Below are 17,311 nucleotides of genomic sequence, written 5' to 3'. Positions count from 1 at the left end.
TAGTTACAGAGTGGTAAACAAAATTCCGTATCAGATGCAAGATCATCTCATAAATATGCATAGGTCTCAAATTAAAATCATCTATCATCTTGACAATATTAGCCTATTTAAGTCAGAAATCGACTCTCATTGGTAAGAAGCTCAACCAATCATAAGCAAGATCAACTCATCAGTATGCACAGATCTTGCTCATAACATGAAAACATTATGTATCTTAATGATCAGCATATTTACCAAGTTTGAAAAATCTAAGACCTTAATGACTGAAGCATACTGACCAAGTTTGTTAAATTTTTACTTGGAATACAGTCTGCAGAGTGATTACATCACCAGACAATATCATGCAAGACAATCTCATTAATATATATGGACCCTGCACATTATCAAACTCATGGAATTTTTATCACATAATACTATATTTGAAGTCTAATCAAAATAAGATACAAATATCAACAGCAGTAACAAGCTCAGCAATTCAGATGCAACATCTCCTCATTAACATGCCTTGACTGCACTCAGTTTTGAAGCTATTCAGGGTTTTAACCCCACATTCCAATTTTGATCAAAACTGGATCAGAAATATGGTTTCCTGTTTCAGTAATGAAACTGTCCAAGTTGATTAAAATCAGAGAATATGGCTTCCAGCTGTGTAACAAGCTCAGCCAATCGGATATGATACCATTTTCATCACCACAGTGGAGATATCACATTTGGATTACTTTCTTTTCCCATTTAAAAAATAGATCTGCCCATAAGTCCTTGAAACTTTTATTTTCATATTTATGCATATTTCTCTTCTGCTGTCTCTCTCTCTTTCTCTCTCTCCATCAGGTTGAACAGATCTTAAAATGTCAAGACTGTAGTATGTACAGAAATTAGCTGCTGGATATCTCTTGTCATGTGATTTACTAATACAGGTGAAACAATAATAGTATCCCTCAAATGTAATGACATGGAATAGGGAGATCATATCCAAAACATGCTGACCTCCTGTTTACAAATTCTGATCCTAAGGATGGGATTTCTCTATCCTACACCAATGCATACAACAACTGGAAAATAAGATAGCATATAAATGTTTTTAGAAAAATTTGTTTTAAACAAAGGTAATTAATGTTTATAGGCCAACAAAATTTATACTTTCAATAATAAAGATGCCATTTTCTTACATCCATGATAAGTATAATGATGAAAAATTTTCCAAAGCAACACCATACATTTCTTAACTTTATCTGGGAAGAGAGAAAAATGCTAGACATAGTATGATAAGGTGCAAACTGTCTGCAATGGAATGTAACTATTACTGGTTTGAATTCATTATTTCACAATTTGGACTAATGCCAGTATTCAGTACATCTTCTGGTGTGAAAGCCTTAATTAGACTGGCACACAATTCTCGATGAGCCAGAGTGAAAATATTAATTTGACAACCATTCTTTTAACTTGTCAAGTATTGAAGTTGAGTAAATTTCAAGATAAAAACATTAATTCATTAATAAATTTCAAGACATAACAATAATTCAGGTGTGTATTAATTGCAGAAGCTCCTGACTTGGTATCTCACAAACAGGAGCTTTCCAAAATCACATTCTAATGAACTAGTCAGCTACAAGTAAGACCTAGTGATTCTCAGGGTTATGCTGGTTGAGGTTCCTTATCTCATCACTGCTACGATAGCGGGATTGGTCTGGGTATGAAGGGATGAAAACGTACACTGACACTCTTTTACTTATTTCTTCTTTTCCTATCATTACTCTCCTGACTGTCTTATCACTTCTGTCTTTACTTTATCTCTGACCATGCACCAACCATTGCTTAATAGTCAAGTGTGACTACATCAATATATTTATAGATAGATAAATATTGAGTACATTTCAAGACACATCATTAATTCAGGTGTATATTGAGTACATTTCAAGACAGAATAGTAGTATATGAGTACATTTCAAGATAGAATAGTAGTATATTGAGTACATTTCAAGATAGAATAGTAGTATATTGAGTACATTTCAAGACAGAATAGTAGTATAATTGAGTACATTTCAAGACAGAATAGTAGTATATTGAGTACATTTCAAGATAGAATAGTAGTATATTGAGTATATTTCAAGATAAAATACTAAATCAGGATGATACTGAGTACATTTCAAGACATAACACTAATTCAGGAGTATATTAAGTACAATTAAATATGGAACACTAAATCAGGAGTATATTAAGTACAATTAAATATGGAACACTAAATCAGGAGTATATTAAGTACAATTAAATATGGAACACTAAATCAGGAGTATATTAAGTACAATTAAATATGGAACACTAAATCAGGAGTATATTAAGTACAATTAAATATGGAACACTAAATCAGGAGTATATTAAGTACAATTCAAGACGGAATTCTAATTCAGTAGTATACTGCATAATATGCACCATATATGCACACTTAAAGTCAAGTCTAGCTGTAAAACAACACAATGACCCTGAGCTGCTGTTGCATAATTTTCTGGCAGATCAGGATCTATGTTGTATAGCTATACAGTGATACTACACAAAAAGAATGGTTCATTTGCAATGCATCATATTACACATACTGGAAGGATCTATATCACAATATAACAACATAGTGGCTAAACTGTACACACCCAGGAGTCATAACCCCAAAATGTTATATTTATTATGTGTCCTCCTGCTATGTAACCTTAAAATAATTCAGGAGTTATTGCACTAAAATATTAAAGTGGAAAAAATGGATTAAAATATTATTATTCAACCAAAAGTAGTGCAGGACAATGAACATGTTACTATAATTTTTGTTTATTTTTATATTTTGGATTAATCTGACCTAATGCTTATGCAACATGATTCACAGGTGAAATGCTGCATTCTGTGGCATCTGCAAGCTTTAGCTTTAGCATGGTACCCTCTGTCTGTCTGTCTGTCTGTCCATCAGTCTGTCTGTCTATCAGTATCTCTAATTCCTCCTAAACTGTTAGCTAGCAATTCATCAAACTTGATACATAGGTTTTCCATATGATAATCATTTGCATTTGAGGTTCAATTTCTGCATTTGGGGTTCAGTTTTATGGTTCCTTTCCTTTCTTTTTCTGGCAAGGGAATGGGAAGTAGGCAAAAGTCAAATACACAAAAATTCCAATTACATTGATGATGACATATTAGTATCATTTTTCTTTCCATTCTGACTTTCTATCTCATCTTCGTTATCTTCACTGTCTTCATTTTCATCTTCTCCTCCCTCAGATCCATCTGCTACAACTTGCACCATCTTCCTTCTCTCATTCACTGCAAAAGGAATAACAACTAAATTTTCATGTAAATGATTAAAAGTTTATAAAACAGATTAAGCCTAAGATTATTTGTACATCCTACAATGTAATGGTGTTTTTTTCACTTCTTTCTTTCCAGTCATCTAAGTGATAATAAAAAGTAATGGGATAATAGGTCTATATGGTTATGGAATTTTATGGATATTTTCTTCTTAAGGGTGCGTGAAACATTCTTAACTATTTACTTATTTTTAAGTATAATATAATGCAATACATATAATTCAGTGTAAATGCAGCATCATTTAAACCCTTTTATAAAAGTAGACCACATATTTTGCTTCTCTGTCCTCAATATTTTCAAATGTACACATTATAAATTTCAAATGGACATTAAAAATTTAGGAATAAAGTTATTTTATGAAAAAGATACTCATGTAGTATTTTCTTGTTATTGAATTTGATTATTTAATCTCTCTCTCTCTCTCTCTCTCTCTCTCTCTCTCTCTCTCACACACACACACACACACACACACAGAGTTAGTTTCTAAATGTATTTGTTTCATTATCATGAATATTAGAGATAATTGCTTTTCATGAATGAAATTTATTTATAATTTCTCCTTTGGTTAAATCACTACTTTAGTTTTTATCTTGAATTTTGTATTCCTTCCATCTGTATTTAGTGTTGCTGACCTTGCCAGGGTGACAGTACAGTCACACTGTACTGGATAACTGGCAAACTAAGCATATAAAAAGTACAGTCACATTGTAGTGGATAACTGGCAAAATAAGCATATAAAAAGTAGTCACATTGTAGTAGATAACTGGCAAAATAAGCATATAAAAAGTACAGTCACATTGTAGTGGATAACTGGCAAAATAAGCAGAGCGTATAGTATGCCCTTTTGTCTGCACCTCCTGAGTTATTGTGAATTAAATGATTGAAATGGGTCCCATCATCAAGAAAAATTTCTGTAACTCAAAATACAAATAGTCTCATCCTAGTCTGTCAGTCCATAAAAGTTTATTATCATTTTGGGGAAGAGATCGCATATGAATAATATAAGACGATCGTGGCATGGCTCCTGGAATTTTACATGTATTTTTCTGGTACACAAAAAAGTAGTTTTCTTCTTAAAAGTATGAAAAATAACATATAAGAAGTTTATTCTGGTATCACGTAGGGCTTCGCCAATGTCGCGAACTTGGATTTTGTTTCCTTACTGGCAGCAAAATATACCATCTGGCAATTTTTTTTTATTGGCAACATTGTTGACCGTTTAAACTTGTATATACAACCATTGACATGGAGTGGAGAAATTCAGAGGCCCCACAAAAGGAAGCTGCAAACTGAATATAAAATACAGTGAAATTTGTTAACTAAACAAATTCTTTGTCCATATTGACAATCTAAACAGTGCATCGTTATATCATAATCCGCTTATCTTGACATCTAGCATGAGTACTGTATGTTGTAAGACATCTGCTTTTTGTTGTTGACATTTCTGGTAATGGAGATCAACTGGAGGAGGCATTATCTCGTAATCTATCTTTCATCAGATTTTGGCCGCTCGCTAGTAACTAATATATTTACAAAGACTGACATTTATATGTGGATGGTAAGTAAAATTCCTCTTTTTTTCACTCAGAATTAAATCCTTCAGAACACTCACATTTTCTGTAATAATCCCTGTCATCAGACACCTGCATCTCTATCGTCTGTTGACCCTTTGTTAAATTTCTGACGCATGCGTGGAAGGCAGCATCAGGCTGCTACCACGAATGAAAAAAAAACCCCACACACACATCTTACTTATTTGTTAATTCAATAAGCAGAGAGGAACAGTAACTGGAATAGTCCAAACAATGGCCAATTCCTTTTTAATAATGTACCCAGATAAAATAGTTTGCTAAAATTTCAAAGGAAACAGATTACCTTTGAAGCACCGATCATTATGAAAACGTACTCAGCAAATAGTAAAAAATCATTCTCAATCATGCAATGCAATTAATTGATGTTGCTGCCACAATAAGAAATGGGCATTTGTTTGGCCCTCCAAAGCTGTCCTTTAGCGGTGACTTCAATAACACATGCGTCCTTCATCAAAGAAAGCCGACTACAATCTTCAATAAAAGCAAACTTTTCTTCAAAGGAAGTCAGTACCAAGCTTAAATAAAAGCAATGGAATCTGATGGATTTTTGCATTTTCCAATGTGACTGAAACACATTAACTGTGCTGTGAAATATTCCTTTTTGCAGGGAAAAAGTTTATGCAACCAATGGTGGCTTAAAACGCAAACTAACTTTTTCTAACTTAGGACATACTGAAAAGTAAATGCACTTTGTCATTCGTTACATGATTGTGCTATGTTTTCCACTGAATTCAGACCAATATGACTGCTGACAAAATTATTGAATATTTTAAATCTCTGTGTGTGCATATTTTCAATGGAATCACTTGTATTGTGGATTCAATGTATATGATGAGATTAGCGGGTGAGTACACAGTGTTGACACTCTATTCATGCTATACATGTATATCTAAATAGTATTCACGTATATATACCACGTTGTGGTTCTCTAAAAAAAAGTAAACTATTATGTATGCCTTCTCTGTTTTCACTACAGGTGTTTTTCTCATTTAATAAGCATCGATTTAAGATGGTAACTGTGCTGATGAAGCACGTATTTTACCGCCTGCATTTATTACCTAACCCACCCCTGCAATTTTCTGGGGGTACAGGCATCATTTTCTTAAGCTAACTGACCTGGTTGCTATTACCATGGTTCAGTCTATAACACAGTCAGGTTATAGTAGGGTCACACTGAATATATATATATATATATATATATATATATATATATATATATATATATATATATATATATATATATATATATATATATATATATATATATATATATATATATATATGTCCATCTAATTAAGTTCTGTGTTTTGGGATATTTTTAAGGCACTATGGTGAGGCAATTATGTTCAAATGAACACAGTTTTACTTCTTTTAAAAAATTACTGCTGCATTGGAAAAAAGCTGACCCTTGTCATTGTTCTTAAGACCAAAACTGAGGAATCAGTAATGTGATGACGATCCCCCCTCCCATTCTGATTATCTTATCAGGTGAAATATTACCATATTAAATTGATTATAAGTTGAGTCCAACTGCAAACAACATTCACCTTAATCTGCCATCGCATAATGCACCTGCAGATCAAGGTCTATGTTGTTTATTCTACTGATTATTCCTAGCAAAGACCCAGATCTGTTTTGCAGTTTTTAGCTGGACTTGACTTAAAAGCAAGTACACCTCTCCACTGATAACTCATGCACAACGGGCGAGGTGTGAGTTATTGAGGGACCTCCAAAAATTGAAAAAAATCACTTGCCATCGAGAAAACTATCAGGGGTGAGCAGCATTAGGGAACTGGGCTGTTTATTGACAGAATCCTCATTTTACATTATCACATCGATAATAATTTTTAATAACACACTTTTTCTAATGAAGTTGTTCATTATTCTGTTTAAATAACATTTTTTTCAAAATGTCCAACATATCAAAAATCATTCCAACTGGTTTCAACAACCATCATGTGTACTCAAAAAATATGTGTATTATGTCACTGCTTTTTGTTTTCTTTATGAGTCTGGTTCCCATAGTGGTGTTTAATATTATCCTGCCAAATCAGGAGTCCATAGAGGAGGGAACTAGACTAACTGTTGATACACCACCAAAGAAGATTTCTTTTTTTTCAAAAAACACATGACATTTATTTCATGAGACAGTCATCTATGTTGAAACTCAATTTTTATATTTTTCAATTAGTACAATATTGATGTTGTGATTTCATTGGAAGTAATAATGAAACTTCTTATCATCCTTGAGGATATCTCTAAGTGCCAGTTCAAGAATTCTCTGAAACTCGCTTGCCCACACTGGTCCGTATTTGTGAAATCAAGCTCTTTATTTTACAAAGTATTCATTTTGCTTGGCTGCCTTGTTCTTTGATCACAGTTATGAAAGAGTTGGTTAATTTAAGGTTGTTTATGTTACATGCACAATAACATTTATAAGTGTTCGATTGATCAAATATGAAGTGAGTTCACCTGATATACAACCAGGGCTGCTAAATTTTAAGTTTGTAGGATTTTTGTGCCTTTTAACGTTTCTTTTATTCCACCTCCTTTATTTGATTAAAGTAACATAATTAACATGGTAATACAAAGGAGGCCAGCATTTAATTCAATGTAACAATACCACAAATACTTCCGGAAGTCAGGCATCAAAACACAGTCGGCTCTTAATTAGGTTCTCAGAGAAATGTTCGTGGACATAGCTGTTATGGTAGATTGACGCATTTTATGTTTAATTACAAGAGAACACATTGCATTTATGACGATTACACTTAAAAGGAACTAAAAGATAGAACTAGAAAACATTTCAATTGATAAAAAAATTATTTAATTTGTATTTCTTTTTTAAAGTAATTCCTCCACTCAGTGTAAGTGACATTTTCATTGATCGAAATTTCCTTACATATCGTTAATTGCAGTGTACAAGGAATGTTGTTTGGAAAGAAAATGTAAAAAATTGTATAAGTATTTTTAAATTTGATATTTCAAAGTTTTGATTAAAATTTACCATTTTCGCAATAAAATGAGCGATACATCAAAGTTTCAGTTACCAATTTTTATCGCAATTTTCTTCAAGTTCAACAAATAGGGATCAATTTTTAGAGTATTTTCTGGTTTAACAAATGGGAGCCATGCCAGACCCTGTGTTATAAGCGGGTTTGCAAGTTATCAGGGCACAAGTTATCGAGGGACTGGTGTACATACAGTAATCCTGCCTTAAACTTTGCAGATGAATCCATATTCTTTGATTATCTTCATAGTCTTCAAGAAATTAAGAATGTTCCTTGGTAAAATGTTGGAGTATTAACAAATGATGTAGCATGCTTAAAATTGAACTCTGCAACACTGACAATCAAACTTAGTCAAGGTCTTATCAATATCAAACTGCCTGCTAATTTGTTTGAAATATAATAATAAATAAGACAGTTAATTTGCAGAAATGAAAGTGGCAGGTGTCTGATAGTCAGGGGCTATAACTCTGCCATGTGACAATGGAGAATGCTGATATTCAAATTTAGCCACAGTCTTATCAATATAAACATGCAAAACCAATTTGTCTGAAATCCAGGGATCAATTAAGAGAGTTATTGTGGGTCTGACAAATGAGGGGTATAACTCCACTAAATAAGGTTGAAAAATGTTGATAATCAAATTCAGCCATGATGCTGTCAGTACGATAGCCAATCATAACACTAACAATGAAATTCTGTCAAGATCTCATCAATATCAAACTGGCTTCTAAATTTAAAGTGTCAGACAATCTGAGGCTATAACTCCACTAAGTAATGTAGAACACTAATAAGTGAACTCAGCTTGAGGGCTCATAAATAAAACTATCCTAAATAATACTTAAGGGATTTACTGTGTGGAAAAAAAAGTGGCTGGGTCTGTTAATCAGGGGATATAACTCCACCAAATGATGAAGTATAATGACAATATTTTTGTGCTTGCCTCTTCTTCTTCCTCCATTTGTTCCCAGCTTCCTCTCATACTGTTTGCTTCTCAGAAGGGCCTCAGTGCAGGAGGCTGCCATCTATATAAATAAAACCTAATGAGATTGGATTTAAAAAAAACACATCACACATGATCACAATTGATGATTTTCATCAGAACACACAATATTGTAAAACAACATATTTACCCATATATAGTGCCAACCAAGTACATATTTACCCAAATATAGTGCTAACCAAGTACATATTTACCCATATATAGTGCCAGCCAATTACAAGCAGCACTGATTCAGCTAAGACATCATATAAATGTGCTGACAGATTAGGTCTGGAACATCTCTTGGCTTGAGTCTTAGTCTGAGATTTTGTTTTTACCAGTCACAAACAATATTACATCTCAAGGTCATATTGTACTTTATTAAAGTTGAGGGATTTTATGATCTCCAGACTTGGACCTCTACTTTTCAATTAAAATCATGCACAGAATGAACAGTGTAGACCAGGCATGTGCAACTTTCTCCAAGGCACGGGCCAGATAAGTGATTTTTAAAAGCCACATTTTATGATGTAAATAGGCGGATAAAATAAGGACTACAACCAGTAAAACTAAGTCAAATTTTAGTTTTAAAATTGAATACATAGAAACCATTTTACTCTTGACTTCTGAGATATTAATTCTCTAAGACATGTTGAATACTGAGTGAAATTGTTCTGTTGTTCATTTAAAATCATAAGTGGAATAAATGGTGTAGCGACTGATCTGCTAGTTCCTTATGTGATGACAGATGGGTGCCTCTACTGTTCACTTAAACTCATAAACAATGGCATAGACATTGATCTGGAGGTACATTATGTAACAGCAGATCTGGGACTGCTATTCACTTCAGATCATCCTAGATAAAATGGTGTATACATTGATCTGCTGGTACATTATGTGATGGAAGATCAGGACCTGTGCTGTTCATTTAAAATCATAGGTAGAATTAATGATGTAGACACTGATCTGTTTGTCCATTATGTGAAGGCAAATCATGGTCTCTGCTGTTCACTTAGAATTATAATCAATATTATAGACACTGATCTACTGGTCTATAATGTAATGGTAGATCATGACCTCATCTATTCACTGATAATCACAGAATGAACAGTGTAAACAATGATCCAGTGGTGCATTATGCCATAGTAGATGTAGGCCCCGATATTCTGGCTCTTTATGGGAGAGCACATCTAGGTGTACTTTGTTATCTTTTGGGCACAGCCAAACATTTGCAGTACAATAGAAACGGTGAATAGGGTTTAACATGTTTTGGCTTGTAGGAGGGAACAATGGTGGTGGTGGGGAATTAGCCTATTTCTGGAGTCTGAAAGTTTATTGACTAAATTACTAAATTGTACTTTTAACAGATTATAAATATTGTGATAGCAAAGCAAATGTTTGTCTGTCAAAAAAATACATTAATTTAATAAACAGAATAAACTGAGAGAAACATGAAAAAGTGCATTTAGATATGGACACACATTTAGAACTAACTAATGTTAATTTTTATGATATCATCATCTCACAAATAATTAGCATGTAACACTGAGCTGGAAGTTAGAATGAAATTCTCATGCTCAGATTTGGACTCAACTCTAATTTCATCAACATGAATCTTAAATTTAAGTCAACTTTTAAGTTAGATTTAAAATTCAACCAATGATATCAACTGATTCCAGACTTAAGTTGCAGTCCAAGCTTAAGTTGGTGAAATCTAGGCCTGATCACATGACCAAAAACAAATGTCAAAATTTTGAGCTGAGGCTGAGCTAGAGCATGAGAAAGTTTTATAATACAGTAAAACCCGAGAGACCATAAGTTCTGTAAACAAAAGTAGTTTCTAAAGACAGGTGGTCTCTCATTACAGGTCAGAACACTATACAATTGATTAATCAGTTTATTGAGAGTGTGGTCTTACAAGTCAGGTAGCCTTTAATGGCAGTGGTCTTACAAGACATGTTTTAGTTCAGTTTGTTAGGAGTAATCAGTAGAACAAACAATGTAAATCTTCTGCTGACACACTGTGCAACATATATCATATACACTTTTAAATTCTAGTCCAACTGCAAACTGCAGAGATCCAGATCTGCCGGCACATAATGTACCAACAGATCTGGGTCTGTACAGTTTCTTAGGAGCAGTCAGTAGAAGAAACAACATAGACCCTGTTGTGCAGGTGCATTATGGGACAACAGATGATGGTCTATGTTGTTTGCGGTTGGAACTGACTTATAAGCATGTACAGACAGGAAGGAATACATGGTCTCTGAAATGTAACATTGATAATATCAATTTCTTAATATCATGTTTGATGATGTGATTAAACTTCAAAAATCCATGAGAAATTACACTAATATAAATTAATGAAAACATCCCCTGATAAATAGTTCCTTACCAATCAACACATCCATGAGTGGATTTTAATACTCCATTAGTATAACATTCCAATATATTACATTACATTTAAAGCGTCTTACCTCTGCATCAGTCCTATGAGAATTGCTGTTGAGCTGTATATAAGCACTCCTGTAATAAAAATTATAGATGTGTGCCCCAGTGCAATATGATGCTAATTGCATTAAACAGACTAATACCACTAATCACCATACACTCAATTTTCACTACACTTATTGTCAAATGATTCTTCTTACAACTTCCTTTTAGGAGATTGGTAACAATTCAGTCAAATAAATAAAATAGTACAATAAAACAAAAAACTCCCTTTCCGCTGAGCCCATCTTTCTTGACACAGAAAGTAGAAACTTTTAACTCTAACATTTATCTATAAATCCTTAAAACTGAGCATAAGCCAAAATATTTTAACTCTGACATTAGTCTTAAAAACTTCAACACGTACCTTAAACTAATACATCTAAGTCCACATTAGGAAGCCATCAAGAGAAAGAAGCTCTTGAGAATGAGACCCCTTGAGAATGAGACTCAGAAATACATCTTGAGTCCACATTAGGAAGCTATCAAGAGAAATATGTCCTTGAGAATGAGACTCATGAATACATCTCGAGTCATCATTAGGAAGCCATCAAGAGAAAGAAGTCCTTGAGAATGAGACTCAGGAATACATCCTGAGTCCACATTAGGAAGCTATCAAGAGAAAGATGTCCTTTAGAATGAGACTCAGGAATACATCTTGAGTCCACGTTAGAAAGCCATCAAGAGAAAGAAGTCTTTGAGAATGAAACTCAGGAATACATCCTGAGTCCACATTAGGAAGCCATCAAGAGAAAGAAGTCCTTGAGAATGAGACTCAGTAATACATCTTGAGTCATCATTAGGGAGCCATCAAGAGAAAGAAGTCCTTGAGAATGAGACTCAGGAATACATCTTGAGTCCACATTAGAAAGCCATCAAGAGAAATAAGTCCTTGAGAATGAGACTCAGGAATACATCCTGAGTCCACATTAGGAAGCTATCAAGAGAAAGATGTCCTTTAGAATGAGACTCAGGAATACATCCTGAGTTCACATTAGAAAGCCATCAAGAGAAAGAAGTCTTTGAGAATGAGACTCAGGAATACATCCTGAGTCAACATTAGGAAACAAAGTCTTCTGGTCTATGACCAGTACAATAAATATCAGATGATATCTATTCTCTTCTTTGATTCTTTACTTGAAACAGAAATATTGTACCTTATGTGTAGTTTGTTACTATATACTTTAACTGAAACAAACAAACATTAACAAATAATTTTCGATAAATAACTCTGAAACAATTACATCTTGTACAACTCTCTTTATCCAATTCTGATCCAATGTTTACTATGCTAATAATAATATTAATAAATTTTGAAGTGATTTTATTTTCATTTTTTAAATGTTCCAGTGGCCCCAGTGGTTAGAGTGTCCACCTCATATGTGGGAGGTCATGGGTTCAAACCCTGGCCAAGTCATACCAAAGACTTATAAAAATGGTACTGTACTAGCAGCTGCCTTGCTTGGCATTCAGCATTAGGAGGTTAGTGTTAGGACTGTTTGGCCTGGTATCAGGATAATGTGACTGGGTGGGACATCATGCTAAATGTCTGTGGCATGTCGTGCCAGTGCTAGACATCACTATAAACTGCCACACTGCAGACACCGTAGCAATATGACTAAAAAATTGCTAAAGCTGCTTTAAAAATCCAACTCACACAGACACATTTTCTTTTCTGTTGCAAAAACAATTTGGGTAGACACATGTAGTGTTTACGAGTTCACTAATGCCCAAACTGGCAAAATGAAACATGTTATATATACCAGATCTAAAAATAACTTAAGAGTCTTCACTGAGCAATCATTTCTGCTGTTTGTATTGAGCTAGTTGGGAAAACCTGACTGGGAAATGGCCTAACTGGAAATGATGTTCATTTCCGAGGTAGTTTTCCTCTAAAGTAAGTGTAACTTCAAAATGGACCATTTGAATCCTACAACTGAGTGTACTTAAGATGAAAATAAATTCTTAAGCTAACATGACATGGTCTGAAATTGCAATAAGTGTGATGCATATACTGTAGGACTTGACATGGTAATCGGTCTGAGATGAGAACAAACATGATGTACATACCATTGGAGCTGACATGGCATGGTATGGGTCTGAGAATAGAATAAATATGACATACACGTCGTTGGAGCTGACATGACAAGGTACGGGCCTGAGATGAAAATAAATGTTATGTACATGCAGGTGTGACATTTTCAGTATGGAACAAGGTATTACATTGACCATGTTCTCTCTTCAATTTTGATGTGCAATCTCAATGAATATTATCAAGGTAATATTTAGACTACTGGAGACTCACCTTGCCCTATTTCCTACTGAGGTAATGCTGGCTGTGGTGCTATTTGGCAGCAAGACAGAGCTCTTATGTCTGTAAATAAACAACTCTGACAAAGTTATAGAAGCTTTTCCTATTCATTTATATTACAAGGAAGTTCAGTTGATCCAAAATGAGGAGATTACTTCCATAGCCATGCCCATTCTGTAACTGTCACATTATCAAAAAGATTACACAGTCCTGTTAATCTAATCATCAAGTCCTGTGTTAAAGATGCACACAATCTGATCTCTTTAATCCTATGCAAAAATGTTAAGTAACTGACTTAACATGAATTACTTTCAACAAGTTGTCTGTATTTGTGGGATCATTTTTAAGCAATAGATGGTAAACATGCTGGATTAGAGAGACTTTGTCATAAAACAATGCCATCCAGAAAACAGTTCAACAGGAATTCAGACAGATATTCCAAACAGAATGAAATTCTGGATTCCCATATATCAGGTAGTATCAAGAAATGTTTGAGAGAAAGTTAATATGAATGTCAGCACTGGCTAAGGAAAGAAAATACTTTTATCTAAAGAAAACTAATGCATCTTAGAACATTATATAAATTACAAAATCTCAACAATGTCAAGGCAAGAAACTCCTTGTCTATGGCACATCAAATAATATAACTGAGAATGTTAAATAAATGGTACATCAAATAATGTAACTTAGAATGTTAAATAAATGGTACATCAAATAATGTAACTGAGAATGTTAAATAAATGGTACATCAAATAATGTAACTTAGAATGTTAAATAAATGGCACATCAAATAATGTATCTGCACAATGTTGCGAAAAGGTGACATAGCTGACTGTACTTACCTCTCAGGAAAGAGACGCTGATGAATCGTCATATTATGGGTCGTAGAATACTGATGAAATGTCCTGAAATACATAAAACAATATTCATATGAAATACATGATTTTACTGAGCTATTTTTTAGAAATATTGCTAAGCCATCCCACCTGGGATAATTTCTGCCAACCGGATTGACAAAAGTCACCTTAACACTTCTGTGACAATATAAACTACTGTATGATGAAAATCTTTTCTCTCTCTCTCTCTTCACTATATTGTCTCTATATATACTAATCAAGAAATTGTCCCATCATTTATGTCTCTATTAATCCTAAAGATGTTTCACCACTTCTGTCTATATATACACTGAACAGACTACTCTTGTGGCCAAGTGGTTAGAGTGTCCACCTCGGATGCGGGAGGTCGCGGGTTTGAACCCCGAACGAGTCATACCAAAGACTTGTAAAAATGGTACTAGCAGCTGCCTCACTAGGTGCTCAGCATTAAGAGGTTAGTATTAGGACTGGTCGTTCTGGTGTCAGGATAATGTGACTGGGTGGGACAGCTGTCTGCGACATGATGCCCCAGTGCTAGACATCACTATAAGCTGCCACAATGCAGACATTGTAGTGATATGACTGACAAACTGTTCAAGCTACATTAAAATCCAAAACACACACACACACACATACTGAACATGAAACTGTCCCACCATATGTGTCTCTAGACATATTAATCATTAAACGAAATTCTGTGTCTGTATATACTAATCATTATACTGTCCCACCTTTACATATATTAATTATGAAATTGTTCCACAACTTCTTGCTTAATATATACTAATCATGAAACTATTCCACCACTTCTTGCTCTAAACATATTAATTATGAAATTGTTCCACCACTTCTTGCTCTATATATACTAATCATGAAACTATTCCACCACTTCTGACTCCATATATACCAATCATGAAACTATTCCACCACTTCTCTCTATATATATATACTAATCATGAAACTATTCCACCACTTCTGTCTCTATATATACTAATCATGAAACTATTCCACCACTTTTGACTCCAATATACCAATCATGAAACTATTCCACCACTTCTGTCTCTATATATACTAATCATGAAACTATTCCACCACTTCTGTCTCTATATATACTAATCATGAAACTATTCCACCACTTCTGTCTCTATATATACTAATCATGAAACTATTCCACCACTTCTGTCTCTGTATATACTAATCATGAAACTATTCCACCACTTCTGTCTCTGTATATACTAATTATGAAACTATTCCACTAATTGTGAAACTGTGCAACACTCTCATTTCTTTAAAAACAATATCTTTTCTCTCAGGTAAAATTCTCCTGAAGTTACATATGAACAAAACTATTTGTCCCCTGGTGCTGTGAAGAATCAGGTATTTTCTTGTCCTCAGCTTATGGCCTCAGGGGCAATCAGGTATTCTATTTCCCTCAGTTAATGGCCTCTGAGGGCAATCAGGTGTTCTATTTCCCTCAGTTTATGGCCTCTGGCAATAGAACACCTACTTGTCCAAAGTAACATGAGGATGAACAGTTTAGTCTGTTCCTTGCATAGCAATAAAATAATTTTATATTAATATTTCTGCATATGCCTTCAAGAATTTTGAAAAATGTTCCTTTCAGTTGGATAATACACTTAGCATGTAAAATTGTAAACTGTTCTCAACCTGCAAGAGCTTTTATTATTTATTTTTTTCACCACTTTTACAACACTAAATTACACCTTTACGACACTAAATGACACTTTTACAACACTAAATGACACTTTTACAACACTAAATGACTTGCTTTTTAGGAAAAGTTTCTATATTAGTCCTTTGGCATTCACATTTTCTTTAAGACAACCACTATAACCTGTAGTAGCTGAAGAGCACTTGCATTAATGACAACCTCTGTATTAGTTGATATGTAACTGTGGTCCTGACTGAATCCTCTTCCTTCATAATGAATCATAATTTGTGATATAAACACCAGAAATAGTGAGCAATGCACACACATATATATATGCCCACCTCTTCAGCATCCCGCCCCAACCCAAGATGGAGATAAGCATATGAAAGTACTATGAACTACACATCAAACATCTGGCATGTGTTCAATAGTCCTATATATGAACATTATGGTTGATTTTAGAGATTATTGACATAACTGAACAATGCATCTCAATGACCTCAACCTTCAGTCAAGGTATGAAGTCTTAAACTGAACCTAATCTGCAGAAAATCAATCTTTTGTGTTAGGTGAATACATTACATAATTAATGACCGTTTGTTCATATAGAAAAAACAACAACATGTAAATGAGCTATTTGGCTCATTTGGGGACAATGCTCATAACAATGAATAATAGACTACATGTGATTGACCTATGCAAGTCATTTGGGGCCATAATATTTGTAACTATGAATAATGGACTACACATGATTGACCTATGCAAGTCATTTGGGGGCCATAATATTCATAACAATGAATAATAGACTACATGTGACTGACCTATGCAAGTCATTTGGGGGCCATAATATTCATAACTATGAGTAATGGACTACATGTGGTTGACCTATGCAAGTCATTTGGGGGCCATAATATTTGTAACTATGAATAATGGACTACACATGATTGACCTATGCAAGTCATTTGGGGGCCATAATATTCATAACTATGAGTAATGGACTACATGTGGTTGACCTATGCAAGTCATTGGGGGGCCA

The 17,311-nt window shown here is 34.0% G+C and overlaps 1 protein-coding gene across 1 annotated transcript in view; it reads right to left on the bottom strand.

The window, feature by feature from the left end:
• The window catches only part of LOC149808285 (tubulin polyglutamylase TTLL5-like), a 121,214-nt gene that overhangs the window by 20,625 nt on the left and 83,278 nt on the right, over positions 1–17,311 (bottom strand). The window contains exons 17-21 of the mRNA XM_089966531.1: positions 14,571–14,633; positions 13,723–13,791; positions 11,405–11,453; positions 8,889–8,970; positions 3,159–3,300 (exon numbers count right to left, since the gene is read on the bottom strand). Of these exons, the coding sequence (XP_089822657.1) occupies positions 3,159–3,300; positions 8,889–8,970; positions 11,405–11,453; positions 13,723–13,791; positions 14,571–14,633 (405 nt within the window). The remainder of the gene's footprint in view (positions 1–3,158; positions 3,301–8,888; positions 8,971–11,404; positions 11,454–13,722; positions 13,792–14,570; positions 14,634–17,311) is intronic.

This window comes from Sinohyriopsis cumingii, chromosome 1 (assembly GCF_028554795.1).
Source record: "Sinohyriopsis cumingii isolate HCF-2022 chromosome 1, ASM2855479v2, whole genome shotgun sequence".
In the NCBI taxonomy this organism is placed as follows: domain Eukaryota; kingdom Metazoa; phylum Mollusca; class Bivalvia; order Unionida; family Unionidae; genus Sinohyriopsis; species Sinohyriopsis cumingii.
The sequence above is the reverse complement of the archived record's forward strand: the minus strand, read 5'-3'. Positions and strand labels throughout refer to the sequence as shown.